Source organism: Arachis hypogaea, chromosome 4 (assembly GCF_003086295.3).
Source record: "Arachis hypogaea cultivar Tifrunner chromosome 4, arahy.Tifrunner.gnm2.J5K5, whole genome shotgun sequence".
Taxonomy (NCBI): Eukaryota; Viridiplantae; Streptophyta; class Magnoliopsida; order Fabales; family Fabaceae; genus Arachis; species Arachis hypogaea.
This window is the reverse complement of record NC_092039.1, coordinates 121,473,944-121,501,854: the sequence shown is the minus strand read 5'-3', so window position 1 is coordinate 121,501,854 and position 27,911 is coordinate 121,473,944. Positions and strand designations below refer to the sequence as shown.

Below are 27,911 nucleotides of genomic sequence, written 5' to 3'. Positions count from 1 at the left end.
GATCGGATCCGCGGATACAGAAATCCGCGATTCAATTTTTAACAGGTGCGGATCGGATCAGTCTGTGAATCGGATCGTATCGTATCTGCAATTATCGGATCGGATGCGGATAAATACCGCGGATCTGCGGATACGATTCGATCCATGAACACCCCTAGAGGAGAAGAAATTTCAATGAAAAAAGAAAGAAGAAGAGGAGGAGGAGGAAATGGTGGTGTTGATAACGACGATAACGAACATGCAATACGAAGCGCGTGAATATAAATAATTTATAAAGACTTGTATGAAAAAACGCTTATATGTAAAGAATAATTCTTATAAAAATAGTCATATAAATAATAACTTTTAGAACGCAATTTCACTTGTTTTAATAAAATTCGTAATAAATAAAAAATAGTTAATAAAAAATATATGAAAATTTAAAAAATAATAAATATTTTATTATCCAAAACTATATCATTATAAATAATAAAATATATAAATATTTTTGTTTCATTTTGTACTATTTATTAATAAAAAGACATAAATATTTATTATTTACTATTTTATAAGATCTAATTGATATTTTTTTTTAAATTAATTAATTCCAAATCAACATCTTCAAAAATTTAATGATTACTTTATTCTATATATCACCAAATCTGATATTAATTTACCTGAACTCCTGAAGCACTAACAAGCTGCGTTTTTATTTATTAATTTTTTATATAATATAATAAAAAAATTATAATCTACTTATTAAAATATTCTAAAAAATATCATTTGAAATGGATGTGTTTGACTTTTTAAAAAAAATAAAATTTTTAAATTAATAAAAAATAAATTTCTCTACCATATAACCATTCTCGATCACATTTTGCTGTTGTATAATTAACTTTTGAAATAATTGTAAGTGTTAATAATTCATTAATATATAGAGTAATTATCCAAATCAGTCCCCAAAAATTTTTAAATCAGACATTTTAATTCCTAAGAAAAATTAATATACAGATCAATCCCTAATGTTTTACTCCGACAGACAAATTAGTTCTCAGTTCATTTTTTGACAAAGTAATTATCCAGATCAGTCCCCAAAAATTTTAAAAACGGACATTTTAGTCCCTAAAAAAAATTAATGTACAAATCAATTCCCAAAGTTTCTCTCTGTTAGACATAACAGTCCTCCGTTAAAAAATAAAATAAAATATAATAATAATAATAATAATAATAATAATAATAATAATAATAATTATTATTATTATTATTATTATATTGTACTAATTTTTTATATTTTTTGGATAAAAATAATAATAAATTTATTCATTAGATTCTTATATATATATATACTCACTCAATAATAATAATAATAATAATAATATATGTTTAAAATTATTTGATATTTTTGTATTTAATATAATCAAAAGATGTCTTATTTTAAAAAATATATTTGTATTAAAAGAAACATGTATTTAATATAAATCCAAATTAAAATATTTTTCTTAATACATGTGTTTTAATACAAACATTTTTTTATATAGGACATCTTTTGATTATATTAAATACAAAAATATCAAATAGTTATAACCTTGAATTTTTTGTAGAATAATCTCTAATAATTTTATTGATTATTATTATTATTATTATTATTATTATTATTATTATTATTATTATTATTGAGTGATTATATATATATATATAAAAGAATTTAATGAATAAATTTATTATTATTTTTGTCCAAAAATATAAAAAATTATAGTATAATATTATTATACAATTAATAATAATAATTATTTTATTTTATTTTATTTTTGAACGCAGGACTGTTATGTCTAACGGAGAGAAATTTTGGGGATTGATTTGTACATTAATTTTTTTGGGGACTAAAATGTCCGTTTTTTAAATTCTTGGGGACTGATCTGAGTAATTACTTTGTCGAAAAATGAACTGGGAACTGATTTATCTGCCAGAGTAAAACATTGAGAATTGATCTGTGTATTAATTTTTCTTAAGGACTAAAATGTCTGATTTTAAAATTCTTGGGAACTAATTTGGGTAATTACTCTAATATATATTTACCACAAAATTTCACAATTTTGTTGGCAAACCATAAAATATAATTACTATAAATAATATATAATAAATCAATTTTGCTACACATCTAAATTTTTTTATAATTAAATTTAAGTATCTAATTAAATTGGTCCAAATAAAAAAAAAATTAGTTTTATTAGTGAGAGCGTGAATACACGCTCTAACTCCCTAGCACCTAATGTGAACATCTTTCTTCTTCTTCGCATTCTTTCTTTTTCTCCGTATTCTTCCTTCTTCATTCTTTTTTGCATTTGTCTTCTTCTTCGCATATTTTCTCCCCATCGTTATTATTTTATTGCGTTGTTGTTACATTTTTTTCTCCTTTTTTTAATAATTTTGTAGCATTTATTTTTTATCTCTTTTTTTTAGTTTTATTCATTTTAAGAGTGTAAAACAAAAAGAATTATGAAAAAATAAAATAAAAAAGAAGAAGCAGCAGAAGATGAAGAGAAAAAAGATGAAGAGTTTTGAAGTACGCAAAACTTATCAGAACAAATAACACCGAAATTTCTTAACAATAAGTCATAAATTTCTTTATTTTTATACCAAAATTTGCTACAAAAGTACAAAAATATCTTTTTCAATGCTGCATTTTTTTCTTCTTTTTCTTCTTCTTTCTATTTTCTGTTGCTCTTATTTCTTTTTTTAAGAGTATTGCTTCTCATATTAGACTTGAATGAACATGTTTGTAATGTATTATGATCTTATTTAGTTGAATGAATATAAGTTCATCCTCTTCTTAGTAATTTTTCAGTGTTATGTGTTTTTTCTTCTTCTTTATTTGATTTTACTTTATTTTTATTCTTGTTAAAAGAATAAAACAAAAAAAACATGAGAAGGTAAAATAAAAAAAAGATGAATAAAAAAAATGATGATGAAAATGATAAAAAAGAAGAAGAAAAAACAGCAGAAGATTAAGAGAAGGAAGAGGAAAAATTTTAAATTATGCAGAACTTATTAGAATAAATAACACCAAAATTTTTTAATAATAACACATAAATTTCTTAGTTTTTAGACCAAAATTTTGCTATAAATGCACAAAAATGCCTTCTTTAATGTTGCATTTGTCTTCTTTCTTTCTTTTTACTCTTACTCTTATTTTCTTTTTCTAAGAGCATTGTTTCTCATATTAGACCTAAGTGAACATGTTTGTAATGTATTGCAATCTTATTTAGTTGAATGAATATAGGTTCATCATCTTTCTAGTAATTTTGTAATATTACATGTTTCTTCTTCTTCTTTGTTTGATTTTTTCTTGTTTTTATTCTTGTTAAGATAGTAAAACAAGAAGAAATATGAGGGATTTAGATCCTCTAAAGTTTGAATTTTACTTTAGAGAGTAAAGTGTGATCTCTCACCATTTATTTCATAGGTGGGACCAAGAATAAATATGAAAGAAAAATTATTCAAGGGTAGAAGATCATACTTTACTCTCTAAAGTAAAATTCAAACTTTAGAAGATCCAAATCCAAATATGAGAAGGTAAAATAAAAAGTAAAAGATGAATAAGAAAAAAAGAAGATAATGATGATGAAAAAGATGAAAAAGAAGAAGAAGCAACAGAAGATGAGGAGAAAGAAGAGAAAGAATGAGAGTTTTGAATTATGCAGAATTTATCAGAATAAATAACACCAAAATTTTTTATAATAACACATAATTTTTTTAGTTTTTACACCAAAATTTTGCTAAAAAAACACAAAAATATTTTCTAATGCTGTATTTTTCTTCTTCTTTTTCTTCTTTTTGTTCTTTCTTTTTTTTCTGTTGCTTTTATTTTTTCTTTTAGCAACATTACTTCTCATATTAGATTTGAATGAATATGTTTTTAATGTATTGCAATCTTATTTAGTTGAATGAATATAGGTTCATCCTCTTTCTTATAATTTTACAGCATTATGTATTTTTTTCTTTTTTGTTTGATTTTTCTTATTTTTATTCTTGTTAAAAAAATAAAACAAGAAAAAATATGAGAAGGTAAAACAATAAAAAAAAGATGAATAAGAAAAAAGAAGATGTTGATCATAAAAAATATGAAAAAGAAGAAGAAGAAGAAGCAACAGAAGATGAGAAGAAAGAGGAAGAGTTTGAATTATGTAGAACTTATAAAAATAAATAACACCGAAATTTGTTAACAATAATACATAAATTTCTTAGTTTTATACCGAAATTATTCAATTACAGAATCATAAACTATTAATGAACTACATTAATTAGATTCGCACACCTCAGCCACTTGATTCGATTCAAAACATAATCCAATTTGTAATACCCTACCACACAGAGTTTTATGCTTAGGACGTAAATCAAGGATGGTGAGGCGCTACGACCTCTAAAAATAAAATACATACATAGATATAGTTGAAAGAAGTTATAACTAGGAGCTTTGAAAAAGAAGTTAAGCAAAATCGAAACAGAAATTGCGTCGCTCACGAAAGATAAGCGTAGACGGATAAGCAAGATCAAAAGGAAGGATAAAGGACCATAAACATAGATTAGAATTCCAAATTAAAAATATCAAGCTCCGAACTCGACCTGTGAAGCAAAGGCCGACCAGAGTATATATATATATAACCCAAAATATCCCAGACTCATAAAACTGACAACCTATTTCTCCAAGTCAACCTCTAAGAGGGACAAGTATAAAATACAAGATGGAGAATCTATATACATATATAAACATAAATAAAATACAAACCCTAAGTCTTCAGGGTTCTTCGCTTTCATAGAGTCTCTAGAATGCTCAATGAGGTACCTCCTGACCTACATCTGAAAAGCAACAATATGTATAGAATGAGAACCGGGGGTTCTCAGTATGATAAAGGTGCCCACATAGCTAATGTAAAAGGTCTCGGAAAAGTCAGAGACAATCCTAAAACTTCGACACTCAGATATAAACTTAAAGGAATAAACTAAACCATAAATTTGGTAAAACTCTCTAAAGTATCCAAGTCTCAATCTAACTATAATTCTACAATTCACTTTCTGTCTCCTCTAATCTAATTGTGATCCAAACCCTCACTTTCTGTTTCCTCCATTCCTCCAAAAGTCCGGTGCATAGGCAAGCAATACAGACAAAGTAAACACAATTAGGATATAGATATAGCAGGTAGCAAATATAGCAAGTAAGCAAAATAATCACATAGGCAAGCCAATTAATGCCCAATCAAACAAAACATACATGTGCATATGATGTATGCCTATCCTATGGTCGATGAGTCTCATCTGTCAGTTATATAGTCAACTTGACATGTCCGGTAGCTAATCCGAACATCGTCCTCTTGAAAACTGGTGAGCGGTAAACCACCTCGATCCCCACCATCTGCGCGCGGTAAACCACCTCGATTCACACAGACATTTTCAATTGAAAAACAGCACACACGTGGGCAGTAAATAACCACAATCCCCACAAAATAATTTCATATCAAATATAGTGGGCGGTAAATAACCACGTTCCCCACAAAACAATTTTAAATCAAGATCATCCATATAATCTCGGCATTCAGCACTTCATAATTAAACTCAACTCTCATCATTCTTCTTTCTCATCTTTTTTCCGGAGTAAGTAGACAACGTCACTGCTTCTTACCCGGCTACACATATCTCATTAACTTGATAAATCAAATTCAAATATAACACTTTTCTCAATAAAACTCAAACTTAATAATTTCGACAATTAGACTTAAAAATCAATTTTCATCATCCTTTGTTCCTTATTATCACACCTCCCATATCATTCATCAACAATTCATACTCAAAACACAATTCATTATTTTTTAAATAAAGCATACTCAAAATATGAGCATTCTTTTAATAACTCAAAATAAAGTTATAAAATCCTTAAAAATTCAAATCGTTCCAAATAACCACTTCAAACAAAGCCTTCTATTTTCATAAAATTTTCGCTAGCATCTCCTTTAAAACTTGGACTTTCGCCACCCTTCAAGGGTCCCAACCACCAAACCAAACACCTATCGGTCATTCAAATCATTCCTAGTATCAAATAATTTTAAAATCAAACCAGTTCAATATTAAATATTTTATAAAATCAAACTACGTATGTCTCAATCAATTCATTCAATTCAATTTCACAAACCTACTATCAATCCTCAACACATCAACAGTCATCATTAATTTATATTCATCAGAATCATATGCCAACTCATACAAATTCATTCATCCTTTATACACATATCATATATCATATACACAATCCATCAATAATTCATTTAGTTCATTCCTATTTTAAGGTCTTCTAGCCTAAATTTTCACGTGACATTAAATATTAACTACGAGAAACCAAAACCATACATTGGCCGATTTCTCTCTGAGCCCAGAACGCCTCAATTATCCACCTTTTCTCAAGTTCCAAAGCTCTAACTCCTCACCAATTGAATTTTCAGCTCCTAGGATTCAATTCCAAGCTTCTAATATCCACCAATTTAACTTCAACTCAACAAGATACACAATTTAATTCATACAATATCACAATAATCAACATTGAACTCACTAAATCACCAATTCAGAAGGGTTAGGATTTTCTTACCGTTATCCACGACTCAAATGGGCAAAGTCGAACACTATCCACGAGCTAATTCGACCCTAGAACATCAAAACCACATAATCTCTCAAAATTAAAATCTTAAATTTTGAAATTAGAAAAGAGTGGCCGAGTGAGAAATTGCTAGATTCTTATCAAATTGTTCAATGAGTTTTGTAGAGAATTTCGAGACAAACGCGTGACCATAAATGACTCGTCAATTGGAGCTCCGAATTAAAAGTTATGGACGATTAAATTTTCGGAGACAATAGGATTTCCGTTACGTTCTTTCTCCTCTCTTCTTCCTAAAGTGAAAATGATCTACACTCTAGCCATCTTAACTCATAACTCAAATCCTAATTGAACTCTTTAATTTTGGTGTGTTTCAAATGTTGTGTCAATCATTTTTTACAACAGAATAATGAACTCTCTTTTCTGTCACAACATATATAGTCTTGTTTTTACAACTTAAAAATGTGGAAACTATTGAACACAATTTTAATGCTAGAATTTCGTTATGAAATATCAATAGCTACTTTTTTTTTTCGTACTAGTCTCCACCTAACTGGAGAGCAAGGCCTTAGATTTACATTCCATCTGCTTTAAGTTTTAACATTGTCATCAAAAGGCAACTACAAATTACAAGTTTTTGTCAAGCACAACAAATACATCTCCAAACCTTAACAACCAAGAAATACAATAAATGCCTACATGCAAAATGAACTAAAACAGATCATACACATAATGCCTAAAACTTTATTAAATCAAGCATCTATTCGCCATTCATTTTGTGCGTCTCTCTTCTCAAAAAAACTCTTGTGCCACTCACCTACATCTGCGCTGGTGCAATCTTTATCTACCACAATCCACAATTCTCATGCTTCCCATTGAGCCCATTTTCTACCATTTGTCTCAGCAAATTGTTCTCATTTTTTTTTTCTTTGAACTGCCTCCTCAGTCCTCGCTTCAATACTCACCTTTTGAAAGATACTACTCAAGTTTCTTGCTTGTCTCCATAGAAACCTCTGGACTCAACATGTTTCATACTTTCCTTCAATAAATTTCTCACAATTTATTTCGCTATCAACAATAATCATGAGTTCTTCTTCAATGTGGTATTAATTTCTTTATGAACAATAGTTCTTGTGATGTGTCTTTATCTATGAACAATAGTTCTTGTGATGTGTCTTTACCTAATTCTAGATTTGCCCCTGTGCAAATAAGAATTCATATGATTCGTGGCCCAAGAGACTTCACCATTGTAATTCCAAAATTCTTCTTTATGCTATGAAACTGTGTAATATATATTCCAACTTCACCAAGCTTAATAAAATCAAGATTATTTCAAATCACCTATAGATAGGATATATTCAGATAGAGCATAATTTACTTGAATGTGTGACTTGATTGGTTTAGTCCAACAAGTTAATAATAGTTTGTTAGAGATAATTAATTTGTAAATCAAAGCAGTTAAAGATGATACTGATAGCTAACAAAGGGGTAATTAGTTGTAGAATCAATTAAGTCACAGAATGAAATTCAATTCAGTCTGTCTAAATCACTTTATCGTGTTCATGAGTAAGTAACATAACCTCAGTCTCAATTAGAGTTTTGAGTTACTCTTTCCTATAATTGTAGAATGATTACATGAACATAGCATATTCTTCCGAGCATAGTTATCAAAACCGAACCGGTGATCAAATCGGTCAAGCTACTGGGTTACTGGGTTACTGGTTCAACCGGTGGGTTACTGGTCGAACCGGTTAACCCGGTCACTAGTCAAGCTATTAGGTCACTGGATCATTGTTCCCGTACAGTTGTTTTCATGTGAAGTTGATATTTAAGAATCGTTAGATGATTTGACAAGTTTGACTAAATTATCATTTAACGATTTTCAATTATCAACTTCATATGAAGATAAATGTATGTGAGTCTATACCTATTAATAATAGGCTATTATTATATACTATAAATATTTGTTGAAAAAATAATATTAATAGATATCGTATAATCATGAAAAAATAAATAAATTGTGATTAATAAAATTTATTTATTTATATTTTTAATTTATATTAAATATAAAAGAATAGTTAAATAAAATATAAATTATTTAAAAATGAGTGACATTAAAATGAAAATAAATTGAAAATAAATTGAATATAAGTAAACTAAAACATCCTATATGTATTATAATTTGTACATATAATAACAAGAAGCATTGCAGCCTGGTGGTCATGCGGAGTTGCGGAACGCTGGTGCGCCGTAGGTTCTCCTTTAATTGCGACCGAGCGGTTCGGTCTAACCGATGCTCACTGGGTTTGACCGGTTTTCGCCGATCTAGTACGGATTTGATCGGTTCGTTTCGATTCTCTACCTTAAGCGGTTAGAAGTTTGGACCGGACCGGTGTTAGGTCCGGTCCGGTTTTGCTAACTATGCTTCCGAGGGACTATCAACGGCCGAAATGTGATCAAAAAAGGAAAGAAGATAAAGAATTATAAGCAAAAAGTCGATTATAGTTTAAATAGCAGTGATACTTTATTTTTTGATTTTTGATTTTTTTAATTGAATTTTGAGAACTTGAATCTTAGTAGTGACTATCTTGATGACTCTTGAATGAGGAAATTTAATAGATTGCGCAAAGAAAAGAAAATGGTAAATTTACTGAATAATACTTATCTATTATGAATTTATGATATTACTTGTTGTCTTCATGAGTGATACCAGAGTTAATTTTTATACACTAGCTAGTAAAATTACTCAATCTGTTAGACAATATTATACTAACTTATACATCAAGTAATTGCTATAACTAACTTATGAACTTCACTATTTACATTCCTGTTCAATTTTTGGTTTTGGTACGTGTTATCTCTATTAAAATCACACATGAGTAGTAACAAGCATACTTCATATCTAAAGAGTGTAGAATACAACTTTGAAAATATATTCTTCTGTGTAGACAAGAATCATCAGCATTTTATCGAAAAAAAGAGAAATCTTTCAAGCATGCTATTCATCATTCTTGTAGCAATTTCATCTTTTTACCTCACAAATTAAAGCATACAATGCAGATCTATGTTTTTCTCTTATCTAAGTTAGATAAAACAATGTCCTATAATGTACTAGTTTAGTCTTTGAGTATTTTATGGTTTTTTTGTTTAATCTTTCTATAAAACACAATACAAATCATTTGAATTAGTTAAGTTCTAGAAAAAAAGTGTTATGAGTTGAAAGAATACAAGAGAGATTAGATGAAAAAACTATAAGATATTTGTTCTTGTTTGTATTTCTTTTTTTTTTTCTTATTTCTCATAATATCCCACAATCCGGCAGGTTAAGAACTAGCTAAGTAATAGATTAGAGTTCCATTTAAGAATTTGTCATTTGTCAATAGGTTACTACATATAAAAGGTAGAATTTGAATTTTCAACACTTATTTAAACGAACTAATAAGCTAATTATTAAAGACTAACTTAACTTAGTTTCTTGTTTGTATTATTAATTTCTAGTTGGAATAACTCTTTTAGAGTTTATTTGATCTTTTATTTGTCTTTATTCTTGAAATTGGTATTTTAAGTTTAGTTTAATTAATTATAGTAAAAATTTTACCAAAATTATAGTAGAGATTAAAAGCATAAGTTGAGGGATATTTAAAATCTGTTTTTTTTAATGTACTTTAAAGCAACAATCACAAGTTGAGGGATTTAGAATCCGTTTGGTTTTTCTAAAAAGAAATGTACTTTAAATGAAAAAAAAATATTTTACTGTTTATATATTTATTATGAATCTCATCATCTCGGTTATTCTATTTAATATCTTGCTTTTAACATTTTCGGGACAAAATAATAAAATATTTATTTATTTATTGTAAAATAATCGTGATGCTAAAGGAAATAAAAATAAAGTGACATTGTTAATTTTTTTTATAACCAAAAATAAAAGCAAAACTATTTATGATGGCACATGCCCTTAATAAATTTTCTATCGAAAATGTTGTAGTTCTTGTCTTTACGATGTGGCCAAAATCAGTAGTATATATATATATATATATATATATATATATAACAATTCAAGATTGTCTCAATGTTCTAAATTTCTTATTAACAAAAGGAATCAAATCTTGTTGAGCAGATTCTGATGTTCAAAAAGCTCTCATAAAAAATCGTTAGAATACAAAAATATTTAGCGGTTGAGCCTATCAACGGATCAACTCCATTCTTCAATATATTAATAAAAGCAAACACAACACTTTCACATGCATGTTTTTGTTTTTAATAATATAGTTAAATATTAATTCATGACAAGATTATTCTCCTACTAATATATAAATTATGGGTAACACTACAGTACAGAGCTAATATACAGATATTTTTTTTGGTATACTAATTTTGAGACATGTGTTTCTGCTATTTTTTATAACAATCAAAGCTGCTAACCCATAACTTGTTAAAAGGTTGGCTTGGCTGGTCAGTTATATAAGGCTTTTATATTTTAAATTATGTAACATTCTATCCGTAAATGTCTTATTACTTTCTTTGAGTGGTTAGATTCAGGATCCAAATATTAAATAAAATATTTATTTTTCTTTAACTATTGTTAAATAAATTATAAAATCTTAAATAATCATGGTCATATCCTATATTATCTGGAATAATAATAATAATAATAATAATAATAATAATAATAATAATAATAATAAAAAACTATTTTTATGTGATTTTATATTAATATATAATATTATATATTTAATATTTTTATGAGTGTAAGTTATTTTCAGTTAAAATTTAATTAATTCTATTTATCAGGTTATTCATATACTCAATTATTTATATATCACATTGTTCTCACGAGGATTAACGGATTAAGCAAGTAATGATTAATTGATTATTCTAGTTAGACGATTTAAGTTTGGATGATGAACAATTGGAATATAAGCTGAAATTTAAATGACTTAAGAAATAAGTAAATGAAAACAATAAATGACTTGAATGTAAATGATAGAAATGTAAATAACTGAAATTTAATACAAATATAAATAACCGGAATATAAATGACAAGAATTAAAGAGACAAAAATGTAAATTATTCGAATGTAAATGACAAGAATTATAGAGAATAAAGACAATAGTAAAATACAAGAATTGATTAACGTAATTGTGTATCAATTAAACACAATTAAAATAAGATAAGAAAAAATTAGCTACTCATAACTCAAAATCAAAATTAATTTTATTTTGATTGTTTTAGTTCTTAAAATTGAAGATCAAAATAAAAATCGTTCCTAACTTTATTGACACAAAGAGAGCCACACCTTCAATAGTAAAATAATGGATTCATATTTCTTTCCGATTTTAAGCTTACGTTTATTAAGAGTCTCCAAATTAGAGTCTCTGCAAGGAATAAAGCATCCATCGCCACTATGAAAACTTGTCCTCCATACCAATGGGATTGAATAATACCGTAGCACAAATGTGGATAATGGCATAACCTGACAAAACAGTTTTGTGCACGACTTCAAGTTTGAGTCGATAATATTGTTGTCATCAACAGCCACACGAATCAAGCATCTTGAAGAATAATTAAAGAAAGTAACGCGCATTTGACTGCGAAGGCGAGAGCAAGTTGCGACGTTGCGAGATTGAGGGCGAGGTGTGAGCGCAAGGCGCAGCAAGGGCGAGTGCAAGACTCGGCAAGGGCGAGACTTCTCTCTCTCTCTCTCTGAAGGAAATGTGAGTGAGAAGAAGAAGAATAGAGTTGTAATGGAGATTTAACGGTATAATTGTTCGAATGACGATTTTAATACTAAATAAAACGTTAGGGACGATTTTAAATAGAAAATAAGGTTAAAGACAATTTTTTATTTTAATCCTAAACTTTAAGGACTAAAACAGTATTTATTTCCATGTTAAACTTAAAATAAGAGCATGAAATTTTTTATACAAAATTACTAGTAAAAATACTTAAAAAATTAATTCACATTTAAAAAAAATATTAGTAGTTGATAACATAGATATATAAAGTTTTAATTTTTAAAATAGAAATTAATAAAGATACAACGATGCTATGTGAACATACAAAAATGAGTTACTTGCATAAAATACATATTAAAGTATAAAATAGGAATAAGTACTGTTTTGATCCCTAAGGTTTAGAGTCAAAATCAAAGAAACAGGTAAATGTAATAAAACTAATTATAATTAATTATGTTGTTTCATTCTTGGCTGATTATTAGTTGGTTCCATATACTTTTCCTTAATTTTAACGCCGTATTCTTTAATATTAATGAGAACATTGTTTATATTTTGTTTATATCAAAGAGCCCTTTGTCAAGTCCATCAAGCCTCACCTAATTCTTTGTACAGTTGCAGCTCCATTACATTACAAGCCACCCACCCCTAAAACAGCCTCGGCTCAGTTGCTCCTTCACAAGGAAAATACTGCCATGTGTCATTTATCCGTTAAAGAAACGAGAATCTCTTTATCTCTGTACCAAAATAAGCTCTGTACGCTATAATTTCCCATAAATTATTCATAACATCACTACTTGTACATGTGCTCTTTTCTTTATATATATGTATATTCTTTATTTTTCTGCTCAAAAGGAACCATTTCATATGTTACATTATTTGTTTATGTAAATTGATTTTACCATCACACAGTTTAAGAGTTGAGATTAATTATTACCTGCCAGATTTTCGAATTAGAATGCTCCGGCAGTATAATTGTTACGCGTGAACATAATATTATATAATAGAAATTTTAAAATTCGAGAGGTTAATTATCAAATAAATAAAATAAAATAAAATAAAATTCAACTTTATTTAAAAGTTGAAACTCGTTGAACTTTGTTCATTAGATCACGAAGTTAGACTATTTAATATACTATAGTTAAAACATTACTACTATAGATTACGAAGTTACCAGGCAAAATAGTTTATGTTTAAAATAAATATTTTGAGAACAATAATGGATATATATTATATTATAGTGACAAATAAAATCAAGATTTAAACTAAAATTTATTGCATTTCACCACATCACTATTGATGTAAACATTATTCACTATAAATTATTTAACCTTTGAATGGTTCTAACCTCTAGTGGCCGTAAAAATTAAACTATTGTCATCACGTTGGCATTATTATTTTCTTTATTTTCTTTGTTGCTATATATATATATATATTCACAACATCTCTTATATCAATATGTTGAGGATTAATCCATTGGTAAAAAAATTATAATAATTTAAACTAATATTGTGCTTACATATTAATTAGTTATATATAGTTCGTATTGTGGTTTCTTTTTAATTGTTAGCACAATTCCACAAGCTTTCTTGATTGTAGCTAGTTTAATTAAAAAAGATAAATAGTAAAGAATAATAGTGAGAACTATGATAGTAACTATATAATTGAATTAAAAGCTACTATATGGCAATCATTGAAAAAGGAAACAATAATATAAAAAAAATGAGGAAGGCTCTCATAAAATTAAAAGAGGCGCATAGAGTGTAAAGAATGAAAAGCTTATCCACCTAACATCGTGATGAAATTATTCTTCCACATATATATGGAGTATTATTATATATTATTACATTAGTATTGGATAAGTTATAATAAAATTTAAATAACTTCTGCAACAAAAAGAAATGGAGCATCTTATACTAAAAAAATTTGCTTTGCTTAATTAATCAGAGAAATGTGTTCTTGAGGATACAACATACCATGCTGTGTTTTATTGATCCAAAATCTATTGACAAACATAACCACTTGAATTTCATCAGTGGTATGCAAAAAACCTTGATCATCAACACCAACAGCAAAAAACTAAAAAAGAAAAAGAATCAAAAGCAAAAAACACTATGAAGTTTCAATTTAAACTAGAATCATATTGAATTCATCATTCAACCAATAATCAGCAACATTTGCCTCTGGATCCATTTTAACCACCTTATTAGCTTGGTTTCTATTCTTGGCTATCTTGTTTAGTAAATCCGCTAGGTTCCTTCTCCTCTTTGACCCCGGCGAGTTCGAATCATCCTCCGATGAAGGTGAGGATGGCAAAGAAGGTTCTGGAGAGATCCGTTTTACAGCGGATGCTCTCATTGGCTCAGACGATAAGACAGGTTTATCGTCCGAGCCAATAAGATGAGGAAAATTCAACTTGGCCTTTCGACCGCGCATTTTGAAAGCCGCTTTATCATATGCTATAGCCGCTTTTTCTTCAGTCTCATAAGTTCCAAGCCAAACCCTAGCCCCATTCTTTTTGGGATCCCTAATCTCAGCGGCAAACTTCCCCCATGGCCTACGCCTCACACCCCTATAACGCTTCCATGTTGGAGGCGCGTGCACTTCACGCTCTGCCGAGGCACCGGTAGGACTACTCTCACTATGAGAAGTTGTATAAAAAATGCTATCGCAATTAGGGTTTGAACCAGATTGACATGATTTAGAGTCATCCATTTTGAGATCATTAGTAAAAATGATTGAATCATTCTCAAGAAGGTATTGTTGAATGTATTCTAAGTATGCAGATTCTGATGAATCCATAATGGTGATGGAAGCCATGTTTTTTGGTAATGCTACAATTTTTTTTTGCTCTTAGTGGAGTGAACCTTTTACTATTATGAGTTGTATTTATAGCACCGAGATATGTAAGTCAGAATTTTTTTTTTAATATAAAAAATTGCTATAGAATATTATTTATTTTTCAAAAGTTGTTTATGGACCAACGTGATGGTATTCCCTTAAAATATTCTTTCAAATTGAATGGTTATTTCTTTGAAGGTTCGATGCAACTTAGAGTGGCGTTGAAGTTTGAAGCGACATTGATTGTGGCCATCACGTGTGGTTTGTTCAATAAACTAATTAAATATGTTTTTGAATTTATTTAATCTCTTCTTTAACTTGGCAAGCAAAAAATTAGTTTGATCTATGGGTAGACACATGATGTTATTATAAGTGTTAAAATATATTTTATGTCTATATAGCAAATTCTATTGTAATGTGCCTACTCACCTTAATAACATTAAGAACTAAGTGTTAGAAATAAATTATTCCCACTCCTCCGCTCCCTCCGAAATAATAATAATAATAATAATTGGGGATACTATATAGATTTTTTTAACTGATATATCTAACCAAGATTTATTCATAAATATAAAATAATATTAAATAAGATTCTCATTTACAAATAAATTTATAAAATAAGTTAAAGATATTAATAATGCGCTTTGTATTTTTAATATAGGGTGATAGTGGTATTTTTTAATAAGATAGAAAGTTGATGTGTTTTTAGTTTGTATGGATATTATAAATATGAAGATTAGATTTATGATTTTTTTTTTGTTGATATCACAAATTTGATGATCAGATTTGTAATTTTTATTTTTTTTTAAAAAATACAAATCTGAGGATCAGATTTGTATTGTAGTATTGAAAAAAAATTTAATCATACTAATCGGATTCTCCGATTTACTTAAAACGAAAAAAAAAACTCATCACAAATTGGACTCTCTAATTTGTGCAGTATAAAAATTTAACCCTCCAATTTTTTAAATTGAAAAATCTGATTTGTTATTTAAATTTTAAAAAAATTCATATAAAAAGAAATATACCAATTATCCATGATATTGAATTATATACCATTTTTTATTTTTAAAAAAATTAGCCATTAATAATGACTTGTTGACACCAAAAATTAGGTGCATTCAATAAATTTTTAAGTTTTTTAACCGTAACATGACCATATCATAATAAAAGCGAACTAGATACATATAACTAAATCAGGTCTTAATTGACAATGAATTATAATTTAAATAATATAGTTTTCTTATACTTATTTAAAAATTATAAATTTAAATTTTACTATTAATTTTAGAAAAAAAAGTTTGAATTATATGTTTTTGGACAATTATAAAAAAAAAAAGAATACTCTACTATTTTGCTGACCCGGATATAGTGTTGCTTACTTTTTATTTGTTGTAGAGTCTTCAGTAGCTTGGGCGCCAGCCACATCAAATCAATTAAGCTGTAGACATACTTTATAAATTTTAAAACACACTAAAGAATAATATAATATTTTAAGTATTTGGATTTTGAAGAAAAGAAAGGCAAAAAAAAGTAAAAGAATATAGGATTTGTTTGGATGATCTTCTAAAAAAATATCTTTTTTCGAGTTATTTTTTTTAAAAGATTTTACGAATTTTATGTTTGGGTATTTTATGTAAAAAAATCTTTTTATTTATCAATTATGTTTGGATATAACAATATAAAAGTACTTTTTATTTATTTATTATATGAAAAATATCTTTTTTTAAGAAAAAAATATCTTTTAAAAAAAGATATAAATTACAGCTTCTCAAAAAAGATGTTTTTTTAATTTTTCTAGTGCTTTTATTTTTACTATTAAAAATTTGTCAAATACATTAAAAAATAAAAAAAAAATTCAATAAAAAAATCTTTTTTATCAAAATAATAACGCCCAAAGTACGTAGTCTTGTTTCTTTTACTTAATATTCTTTCAGGTTGTTGGAGCAATGAGATCGTTGGAGTTTATTAATTATTTAAATGTTAGTAGTGCTTAAATTAACTAATCCTATTATTACATAGGTTACATACTTATCCAGAATTCTCTATAATTAGTAGGGTCTATTCGGCACAAAATTAGTTATGGGTATTTATTTAATAATTTAAATTAAAAAAATAATTTTATAAAATATAATATTTAGAAATTTTATAAACAAAAATAAAAAATAAATGAACGTTTGCATTGTTCACATACATTATTCAAGTTCAAAGGAAAACTTTATAAAGATATCATTTATCATTTAAATTAAAAAAGAGATAGGGAAACGTGATTTGACCACAACCAAAGATTCAAATTCTTATAAATATTTTCTATATAACCAAATTAACTTTATTAATAAATTTGTTTTAGTGATGTGTCAAGCATGTCTGCATTTAAATAAACATCTTATATATATTAAAAAAGTTGTTACAAATATTATTAATTAAATAGGCGTGGTCGCGTGGAATTGAGTAATGAAACATTATTATAGCAGGTGTAAACGTCACTCACAAAAATGATGAATGATGAAAATCCACGCTACAAAGCTGGAAAAAGGTGTATGAACAATGCATAAAGAATCATATGCAAAAGAGTTTGGCCCACTCACATGGAAACTACCTAGCTATATGAGTTTTGTCCTCCCATAATATAAATTTATCAAATAATAATAATGTCAAAACATATATTATTTATCACCACATTTACACCAAAATTAAAGTAATTAAACCTCACAATTTTAAATCTATTTCCTTTATTTTTGTCCAGTTTTAAATCCAACGTTACACATACACAATTTTTTTTAAAAGAAAATTATTGAAATATGACTTAAAAGTATAATACCCACACTTAATTAGCTCTAAAATCACTCATTCTCATAAATAATACTATCATATTTTCAATTTCTCAAACTCATCAACATTCAGAATAATAAGAAGATAATTTTTAATATTTCAAAACATATTCATTTTATTTATAAAACATACATAATACAAAAGGTAATAATAATTTATGAACCACAAATCAATTTTATAATGGCCACTATTTTATGAATTGGTTTCATGAGTCTTCTTTCAACTTGTGTTAGAAACACAACTTGCATTTACGTAGTTTTCATAATCTTTTAATTTAGGTTGCTTAGTTTTCAATTTCAATTCAATTTGATTTTAAATTTCTTAAATGTTGTAGCATGCGTAGTTATACTACTCTCTTGAATATTCTTGAAAAATCTTCAAACTTTTAATATGTTAGCTTTTAGTAAAATCTAATAAATTGATAATCATTGTATTTAACTCAAATTTTGCCTCTTTAACTCTTTGATCATTTTAACTTCAACACTTTTCATAAAAATTCTAATGATACAAATTGATTTATAATGAATAACATGACTATACAAAAATTGATAGATTGTGACGATTCTTAAAGATCTAGCAGCAATTTTAAACCGACGCAAGACGATTTCGTGGCAATTCATCACCAGCTATTAGATTATTGGACGCTGCTAATAAACGATCCGAAGGAAATAACCATAACCAAGTTACATGCTGTATTGCTGTGTTCTTAGGAATATCCTCAATCCAAACCATAAGTAGTGTTAAATTATTTTTTGGGTAATTTCAAAGCCAATACTCAACCGCCACAAAATAAAGGGAATTGAGAATAGAGAAGCAAGAGTTATGGTCAAAGCATAAGAGAAGAGTTGAGGTAACAATTAGTATCATCATGAAAACTTCATTATATATTCCACAAAAACACGGCAACGTGCTGCTACATAAATGTTACCTACATGCATATGCATTGTTTCTTCCTACTTTCCTTTACACCCTAGCTTCCATCATTCTATTATCCAGTAAAATTAAGATTTTTTATTATTCTGAAAATTATGTGTGTTTTCATTTCGTGTTAAATTAGATTCTTATAATTTAAACTTTTTTAATTAAATCTTTAAATTGTTAAAAAATTATACTTAGATATTTCTTTCCTTATTCAAATAATATGAAAATAAAAGAATTCTGGAACCAATTGGGAGGCTGGATAATTAATTAATTGTTGACAGTTACCTTTTGCTTGTATTATCATCAACAATAAGGAGGTCACTCAAATAAAGACGTCTAAAACGTCTTTTTTTTAAGATGTTTTAATATTGTATTTTAATTGGTTTCTATATAATTTATTCGGTATTCCTCATCACATATTATTAAATTCCTCAAAAAATTTTCTTTTCAAAAACAATAAAAAACATTTAATTTGGACTAAAACAAAAAGGTAATAGATTAACTATTAGATTTTTTTAAAAGATTATTTACATAAAAAAATATATCACATTTATCAAAAAAAAAATATATATATATATATATATAACAAGTTCAAACCTCTTAAAATTTTTATGAATAAAAAAATAATTTATTTATATTCGTACAATATATAAAATAATTACTATATTATTATTATATTATAGATTAAGATTTACTTATTATTATATTATAGATTAAGATTTATTAATTTAATTTTTTTTAATATAAGCATTAGAAATAAATAAAATTTTTATAACTAAATGTAGTGTAACAAAATATATATAATATTAATTAGTTCTTAAAAAATTCTAAAAAAATAATTTTTTTATTTTAGTAAAATAACTATTTATTAAAGTAGACAAATTAATTATTTTCTTCTCATATACAGTTTTTTTAAGACATAAAAGTAATTAATTAAGACATTGGTTAAGATAATTAAAGTCACTATTTCATTAAATTTTTAATTTAAAAAAATCCTAGTTAATTTTGGTATAAAAATTTTGAATTTGAAAACATTGATAAAAATTATGTTGAATTTTGATTTATTTGATTCTCATTTAAATTAATCACTACATAAGTTAAAGTTCTGTTTTGAAGTTATATTCGAGCTTTAATCTGATTTTTAAAGTTTCAATTTACTTAGTTTGATTTTTTAACTTAGGTATCCATGACTCATATTAGGGTTTTAAGTGTTTAGTTGAAAAAAATAAGGTAAAAAAATTTCAATTGTCACATCAAATAGTCGCTAGAATGTATAATATAGCCGTCGTTAGTCCATCTCAGCATTTCGTTAACGATTTTGTGAGACAGTGACAAAAATAAGATTAAGAATCAATATGAGTCATGACTATTAAGTTGAGAGACTAAATTGAGTAAATCGAAATTTTTTAAATTAGATTGAAACATAGTTGTTAGAACCAAAACAGTGATCGAACCGGTCAAACTACTGGTTCACTAGTTTATTGGTTCAACCGATAAATCACTGGTTGAACTGATAAAACCGGTCTCAAGTAAATATAAAATATAAAATAGTTAAAAACTTAAAATTAAAATTTGAAATACATATCTTCACTAACACTTTATGAAGAATCAAGTCTCAACTTCTAAAAATAACTAATATAAAAAAATTATAAAATTTTAATACTACAATAGTATCTTATTTTGGCACAATAAAAAATAATTAATTCACAAAACCTATCATCTAACTATAATATGAGTAGATTTTAACACTAACATCAAAACAAATAACCTTAATCACAATACTAGCAACAAAATAGATCAAGTAAAATAATAAATTTTTAGTAAAATTTATATTTATATTAATAATGGTATATAATTTAAATATAATTAATTTTAAAAATAGAAAAAATAAAAATTAAATTAAATTAGATATTTATGTATACTATATAATTAGTATTTGTCAAATATAGTACTTAGAAGTGTAGTGGCTAAGTGGCAAGTAAAGGTTGTTTTTACTTAAAGGTTCTTGGTTCGAGACCTTGTGGAGACATTTTAAAAAATTTTTCAAGCAGACAAGTTCGGTTAGACCGATTTGTACCGGTTCTCATCGGTTCCTTAAACGGTCCAAGGAGTAAACCGAACTGGACTAGGATCTAGTTCTAGTCCGATTCACTAGTTTTTCGATCGAACCAGCCAATTCAGTTCGGTTTTTACAACTATGGATTGTAATACGAACATAATTTCAGAGACTAATAAGTATTATCTCTTTGTTGACAATTAAGTTTCTTTAATAGTTATTAAGATCTAATAATGGTTTATAATAAAAGAAGCATTCTTTTGCAATAATGAACCTATAGTAGTAGTTAGGGGTGTTCATAGATTATATCATATCCATATAAATCCACAGTATTTTATACGTATCTGATCTATAATTTAAGGATATGATATGATCTGTAAGATGATCGGATTGGATCGAATCGGATTCACACTCTAATCAGATAGAAGTAAAGATGTTTGAAAAAGTAAACAAAAAAAAGTATTGATTTTTTTTATAAAAATAAAATTTTTTAATATTTTTTATTTTATGGATATATTTGATATCTGACCAAATATAAAAAGTGCGAATATCGAATTTGATCTAATGAGTTTAGTGCGGATTGGATCGAAATTTCAGCCATATCCCATCTGTAAACACTCCTAACAATAATAACTAAAAAATTACAATGATTATATTTTTAACTAAGAGGAAGTGCCAAAAAAAGTACTAAATACAAGAACATTTAATCAAATATTAAAAAAAATTTACTTTAAAACAGTTGGACTTTTTTTCTCATATATATATATATATATATATATATATATATATATATATATATATATATATAAAATGTAATAATAATAATAATAATATGATAATTGTTTTATATATCACATAAATATAAACTTTTTTTTTCTATGATCTTAAGAAAGGTTTTGTAAGTCTTTAACCTTGTTATCGATTTTTGTAGTGTTAGCCCTCATATCATCAATTTGATTCATATATAATTCGGATGATAAATTATTTGATAACGTGCTTCTTTTTTTACTGTGATATACTTGTTTATTATTATTATTATTATTATTATTATTATTATTATTATTATTATTATTATTATTATTATTATTATTATTATTATTATTTTTATTTTTATTAAAAAATAACAGGCCAAATTATTGTCATAACATAATAGAAGTATGGAAGTTTATCATTCTTCTCTAATGGAGGAAACAAAATTCTTTTCAATAGTTTATTTAACGTTTAGTAGAATAAAAATAAATTTTATTAGAATAAATTTTAGTACGCGTTTAATATTTTTATTCATCATAAAATATTTATAGAATTACTCGTAGATAAATTTTGGAAAAAAGAAAAAAAATATGATTTTTAATTTTATTTTTAAATAAACTTTATTTTTAATTTTAAAATAAATTTTATTTTTATTTTTTAATAATATTAATTTTTTACCATATATAATTATTCAATTATTTTTTAATTATATATAAATAAATTACTCTTAATAAGACTTTTTTGTGTTATTCAATTAACTTTTTTAAAAAATAATTAAACTTTTCACAACAGAAATAATAAAAAATTATGAACGAAAAAAATAACCATCCTGATAATTTTTTGTATTTTTATTCATATTTTAATTATAAACATAAATATAATTTAATTATATTATTTATGAAATGTGACTATAGATGTAGATAAATTTTAGTTATATTACTTATATATAGTTTCATTATATTGTATTTCTTATAAAGTTAGATTATAATTATGACAATAGAATTGTTCTTGTATTTTTATATGTGTGATTAATTGGTGGTGTTAAAACATTACTCTTAATTATAAATAAGGTTTATAATTTAAAAAATCAAAGACTCAATTAAAAAGATACGAAAAAAATGATGTTAAAATATTCTAATTCTTTAAAATAAAAATATTTGAAATTTAATTAAAAATTATTTAAAATTTAAACTCAACAAAAATTTGTAAGACCCGGTTAATTAACGTCTAATTAACCCATAAATGAGAATTTATTCTAGAAAATAAAAAATATTATTTTTATGGCTTAATATGATAGAGGAGGTTGAGACAAGAATTTCGGTACCAATTTTATAGAATTCGGACCAAGATTGGACCGAACGGGCCAAACCGAGCCAACCGGACCCAAAGTGAGCCCTTGGCCCAACTAAACTAAATCAAAACCCTAGTTTTCAGCACTCTCTCTCCTCATTAGACACACACACATGCTGAAATGGTGGAGGGGAAGGGAAGAACACACTCTCAAGTTCTCTCCCTTGGTTGATCTTCAAACTACCATAACTTTTGATCTAGAGCTCCGATTGCCGCACCGTTTACGCCCATGTGTTCACCGTGAAGAGCTCTATAAAACCCATACAATCAATTTTGAGATAAGCCATGTTTTTCTCTTCGAATTTCCGGCTTTGATTTCGAGTTTCATGAGCAAAAATGTTGAGATTTTAGACTCTTTGATGTTATAAGACCCAACACTCTTGAAGGAGAAGGTTAATCTTGTCTCCTTGGAACTTGGGTGTGGTAAGATTCTCAACCCTAGTGTAAATTGTTGTTCTATGATGTTTGGATATTGAGATGTTGTGTATAGGTATGATGATTGTGGCTTAGGTTGTGTGTATGTGAATATTGGGGCTTGATTGAGACCTTGAAAAGTTTGAAAAGAGATTTTTGGTGGTAAAAATCTGTGCTTGGAGGTGTTGAGACCTAGAGGGCTTGTGGACAAGTGGTTTGAAAGTGCTCCGGTTGAGCTTGATAAATCGGCTAAGGTATGGTCTCGGTTTTCCGTATCTAATATGTAACGTGATAGGAAATACTTAGACTAGAGGCCCTAAGATAGGCATTGAATTGTTGGTGTTGTTGAATGGTTGATGTATATGATGTGGTCATATATGTGATGATGATTATTGATGTCTTGATGGTATGATGTATGAGATATATGCATATTGTGATATATGCTTGATGATTGATTAAGGTTGAATTGTGAGTGAAACCATGTTGATGGTGATTATGATATTGATTACATATAATGATGGTTGACTGGAAATGGTGTTGTTGAAAAATTGGCATGAGGAAGAGTATATGATATGTCAATGTGTTTGAGTTTGAGCCACTTGTGTAAAGTGGGTTAAAATAATGGGATAGTGATTTTGTGTATTGTGGTAAAGTGTCAACGTGTGAGTTGAGGAGGCTTGATGTTGACTTTGATATGTTTTAATTGATTTCAAAGAAAAGGGATGAAATTGGCATGTTTTGATTGATTTTGAAAAGAGTTAAAATTGACTTGTTTTGAAAATGGCACTTTATGATTTTGTATGAAAACATGGTTTTTGGGCATACTTTGACGGGATATAACTTGGGTTACGGATCTTCGTTTTGTGCCAATTCTGTTTAGAAATGAAATTGGATCCGAGATGTCTATGTCGTTCGAAGAACGGGCAAAAGAGGATTTAAAATGAGAAAGTTATGTCCGTTAGAAGATTGGGGGTTGAATCTGTGAATTCTGCAGCTTTTAACTTAGAAAAATTTTAGCAGAATAACCCCCCGCACGTAGGCGCACTTGGCGCGTACGCGCCGTTCTTCTAGGAAGCGCCATCCACGCGTGCGCGTGGTGTGTGCGGGCGCGCCGATGTGCTGCACCCAATGCCCAGCTATTTTCCCGAAAGTTGTGCCAGGATTGTGCCGGTTTTGTGCCTGGGGCGCAAGAACACCCACGCATTCGCGTGCAGGGCGCATACGCGCCGATGAGTTTTGTGGCCATCACGCGTGTGCGTGGATCTATTTTTCATCCCAAAGTTGATTTTTGAGTTTTAAAAGCCAAATTTCATACTTCTAAGCCTCCGATCTCACCACTTGTGTCTTAAATCATTATGATATGCCTAGCAATTAGAAAAAGAGTAGGGGATGTGGTAACTTGCGAGTAAAGCAAGAAAAAAATGAATGATCAATGAGGATCAAAGATGATTATGTGAGAGACGGAGGATAGCGGTGGAAGTGCTTGTTATGCCATGTGCCGAAAGGCCGTAATTGTTAATAAAATTGTTGGTTATGGATTTAACCGTGAGCCGAATGGCTGGTTATGAATTTAACCGTGAGCCGGATGGCTGGATTATTGTCGTGTTACGGCGGAGCCATGATTATGGCTAAGAATAGATGCATATATGCTGTTGAATGAATTGTGAATGTGGCACTTCCACTATCGGAGATGAGAGTTTCCCTAGGAGAAAGCAGTGGCTAGCCACCACATGCTCCAGGATGAGACTCGAAGCTCTTTTGACCCTATGTCGTCAGGGTGGCCGGGCACTGTGAAAGCCCCGGATGAGCTCACCCCCATAAATATTCACCAGTGAGGGTGATGGATATGGATCATGATTATGATCAAATTTATATTGAGTATAACTCGAGTTGGAGAGACACGACAGAGGGACAGTCCAATGGTTAGCTACCAGGACTTGTCGGGTTGGCTCTATAACCGACAGATGATATCATCAGCCATTAGGGACAGGCATTCATCATATGCATACTATGTGAATTGTTTGAGATTACTTATTTGACTGCATATTATTTGTTATTTGTCTAAATGCCTTATTTGTTCCTATTTGTATATCTCTTGTCTGATATAACTGTGTTTGCTACATTATACTCCTGCTGGTGGTTGGGAGGTCTGAAGGAATTGGAAAGGGAAGTGTTAGTTAGACTGAAGAATCTTTAGTCAAATGCCCTTTATAGTTTAGCTTGGTTATAAACTTTGATTTTATCTGGAGGGAGTTCTAGGATTACCTTCGACTTTCCTCTATTGTTATATATTATATATGTGGAAGCTGTTACCATGCTGGGAACCTCTGGTTCTCACCCATGCGGATTTTGTGGTTTTCAGATGCAGGACGTGAGGTTTCTCGCTGAAGCATGCTGGAGACTTCTGGATTAGCGAAGATGCTTTGTTCTTGGGACTTTGTTTTGATTTTATGATTTCTCTTAGATACTTTATCTCCATTGAATAATACAAAATGTGATGACTTTTCTTATAGGAGATTTTGGAGAATAGGTTCTCAGTTTTGTGTCCCTTTGGGGTTTCCTATTTTATTTACTTGTACATATATATGTTGCTATGCTCGGACCGGTTATCTTCGCAACCGGCTTTTGAGTTTTGATATTCCCGTTTTTGACACTCTTTTGTATATATATAATCTCATGCTGGTTTATCTTTGTTCGTTACATTATCGATCAGAGTGTTGCGTTTTTGAGTTACGGTTTTTGTTTACCCCTTTTTCTTAAAAAGGCTCCTAGTTATAATCATTTTTTCACAATATTATCCGTACTAAACTTTTATTTTAGAAGTCGTAATACTTTACTATCTCTAAATTATGACTTAAGCATAAGACTCTGTATGGTAGGGTGTTACAAAATTTATATTCAATATGTTTTGTATTAAATATATTTAATAACCTATTATATCATATTAGTTGAAATTAGTTTTTATAATGTTAATTTTTTAATAACATTTCATTAGAAAATACCATCTTTTCAGAATTTTTTAAAAACTAATTAATATTATATATATTTTGTTACATTACATCTTGTTATAAAAAATTTATTTATTTATAATGCTTATATTAAAAATAAAAACAAAATTTAAATTAATAAATTTTAATCTATAATATAATAATAATATAGTAATTATTTTATATATTATACGAATAAAAATTAATTATTTTTTTATTTATAAAAATTTTAAGAGCTTGTTATATATATATATATATTTTGATGAATGTGATCTATTTTTTTATGTAAATAATCTTTTAAAAAAATCTAAAAGTTAATCTATTACCTTTTTTGTTTTAGTCCAAATTAAATATTTTTTATTGTTTTGAAAAAAAAATCTTTTAAGGAATTTAATAATATGTGATGAGGAACACCGAATAAATTATACAGAAACCAATTAAAACACAACATAGAAATATCTTTAAAAAAAGATATTTTAAGCGTCTTTATCTGAGTGGCCTCCCAACAATAATTACACCAAATCTAAAAAACAAAAATAATATTTTTAGACTTAAAATGTGAATTGTGCATAAATTTTTTTTCTTTTATATTAAAATTATATATTTATTCAAGAAAAATCAAAAGTAATACGGCTCAAACTCTTAAACTTCAATGATCTAAACTCTTATACTATATCATAAAATTATTTATCCCAAAAATTTAAATTATTATATAAAAACATATAAATAGAAATATATTAATCATCCTCATCAATTCATTAAGCCATTGATCAGGAATATTTTAATTTCCTCCTACATAAACTTTGGCTTGGCTCTTATTTTTGGCTAGTTGATTTAGTAAATGAGTTAAGTTCCTCTTTCTCTTTGACCCTGCAAGTGATGATGATGATGATGAAGAAGAGTCTGAGAAATTCTCCTTACAAGTTGTGATCTTTATGATTGGCTCCATTACTTCTAAGGATACATTTTCAGAATCAGAGCCAAAAAGATTAGGAAAATTGAGCTTAGCTTTTTGACCACGCAATTTAAAAGCAGCTCTATCATATGCCAAAGCAGCTTCTTCTTCCTTCTCATAAGTTCCAAGCCAAACCCTAGCTCCGTTCTTCTTCGGATCCCTTATCTCCGCGGCGAACTTCCCCCACGGCCGCCGCCTCACGCCTCTATAACGCTTCCATGTTGGAGGCGCATGTTCATTTTCATTTGTATCTCTTTCTTGTTCTTGAAGTATATCGGATTTAGGGTTTGGTAAGGGGTTGTGAGAGGGAAATTGGAGGGTATTATGGTCAAAAAGGTCAACCGTGTTGTTGGAATCATGTCCAAGAAGGTATTGTTGAACAGATTCTAGAAATTCATAATCGGAATCCATGGTGGTGGTGAAGTGTTTTGGAGTTAAATTAGGTAATAAA

At 27.8% G+C, this 27,911-nt stretch overlaps 2 protein-coding genes across 2 annotated transcripts; both read right to left on the bottom strand.

Annotated features, from left to right (window-relative positions):
• Nucleotides 1-14,265: 14,265 nt before the first annotated feature.
• On the bottom strand, nucleotides 14,266-15,230 carry LOC112797698 (uncharacterized). The gene has a single exon (XM_025840761.3). The coding sequence runs from the start codon at nucleotides 15,172-15,174 to the stop codon at nucleotides 14,482-14,484; it is 693 nt and encodes a 230-aa protein (XP_025696546.1). The 5' UTR covers nucleotides 15,175-15,230; the 3' UTR covers nucleotides 14,266-14,481.
• An 11,950-nt stretch (nucleotides 15,231-27,180) lies between these two features.
• On the bottom strand, nucleotides 27,181-27,911 carry LOC112797697 (uncharacterized). Its single transcript, XM_025840760.3, has one exon. It carries the CDS (start codon nucleotides 27,869-27,871, stop codon nucleotides 27,287-27,289), a length of 585 nt encoding a protein of 194 aa, XP_025696545.1. The 5' UTR covers nucleotides 27,872-27,911; the 3' UTR covers nucleotides 27,181-27,286.

Excerpts from the sequence above, each read along its gene's own strand:
- LOC112797698 (XM_025840761.3), bottom strand. The coding sequence starts at position 15,174 with ATGGCTTCCATCACCATTATGGATTCATCAGAATCTGCATACTTAGAA.
- LOC112797697 (XM_025840760.3), bottom strand. The coding sequence starts at position 27,871 with ATGGATTCCGATTATGAATTTCTAGAATCTGTTCAACAATACCTTCTT.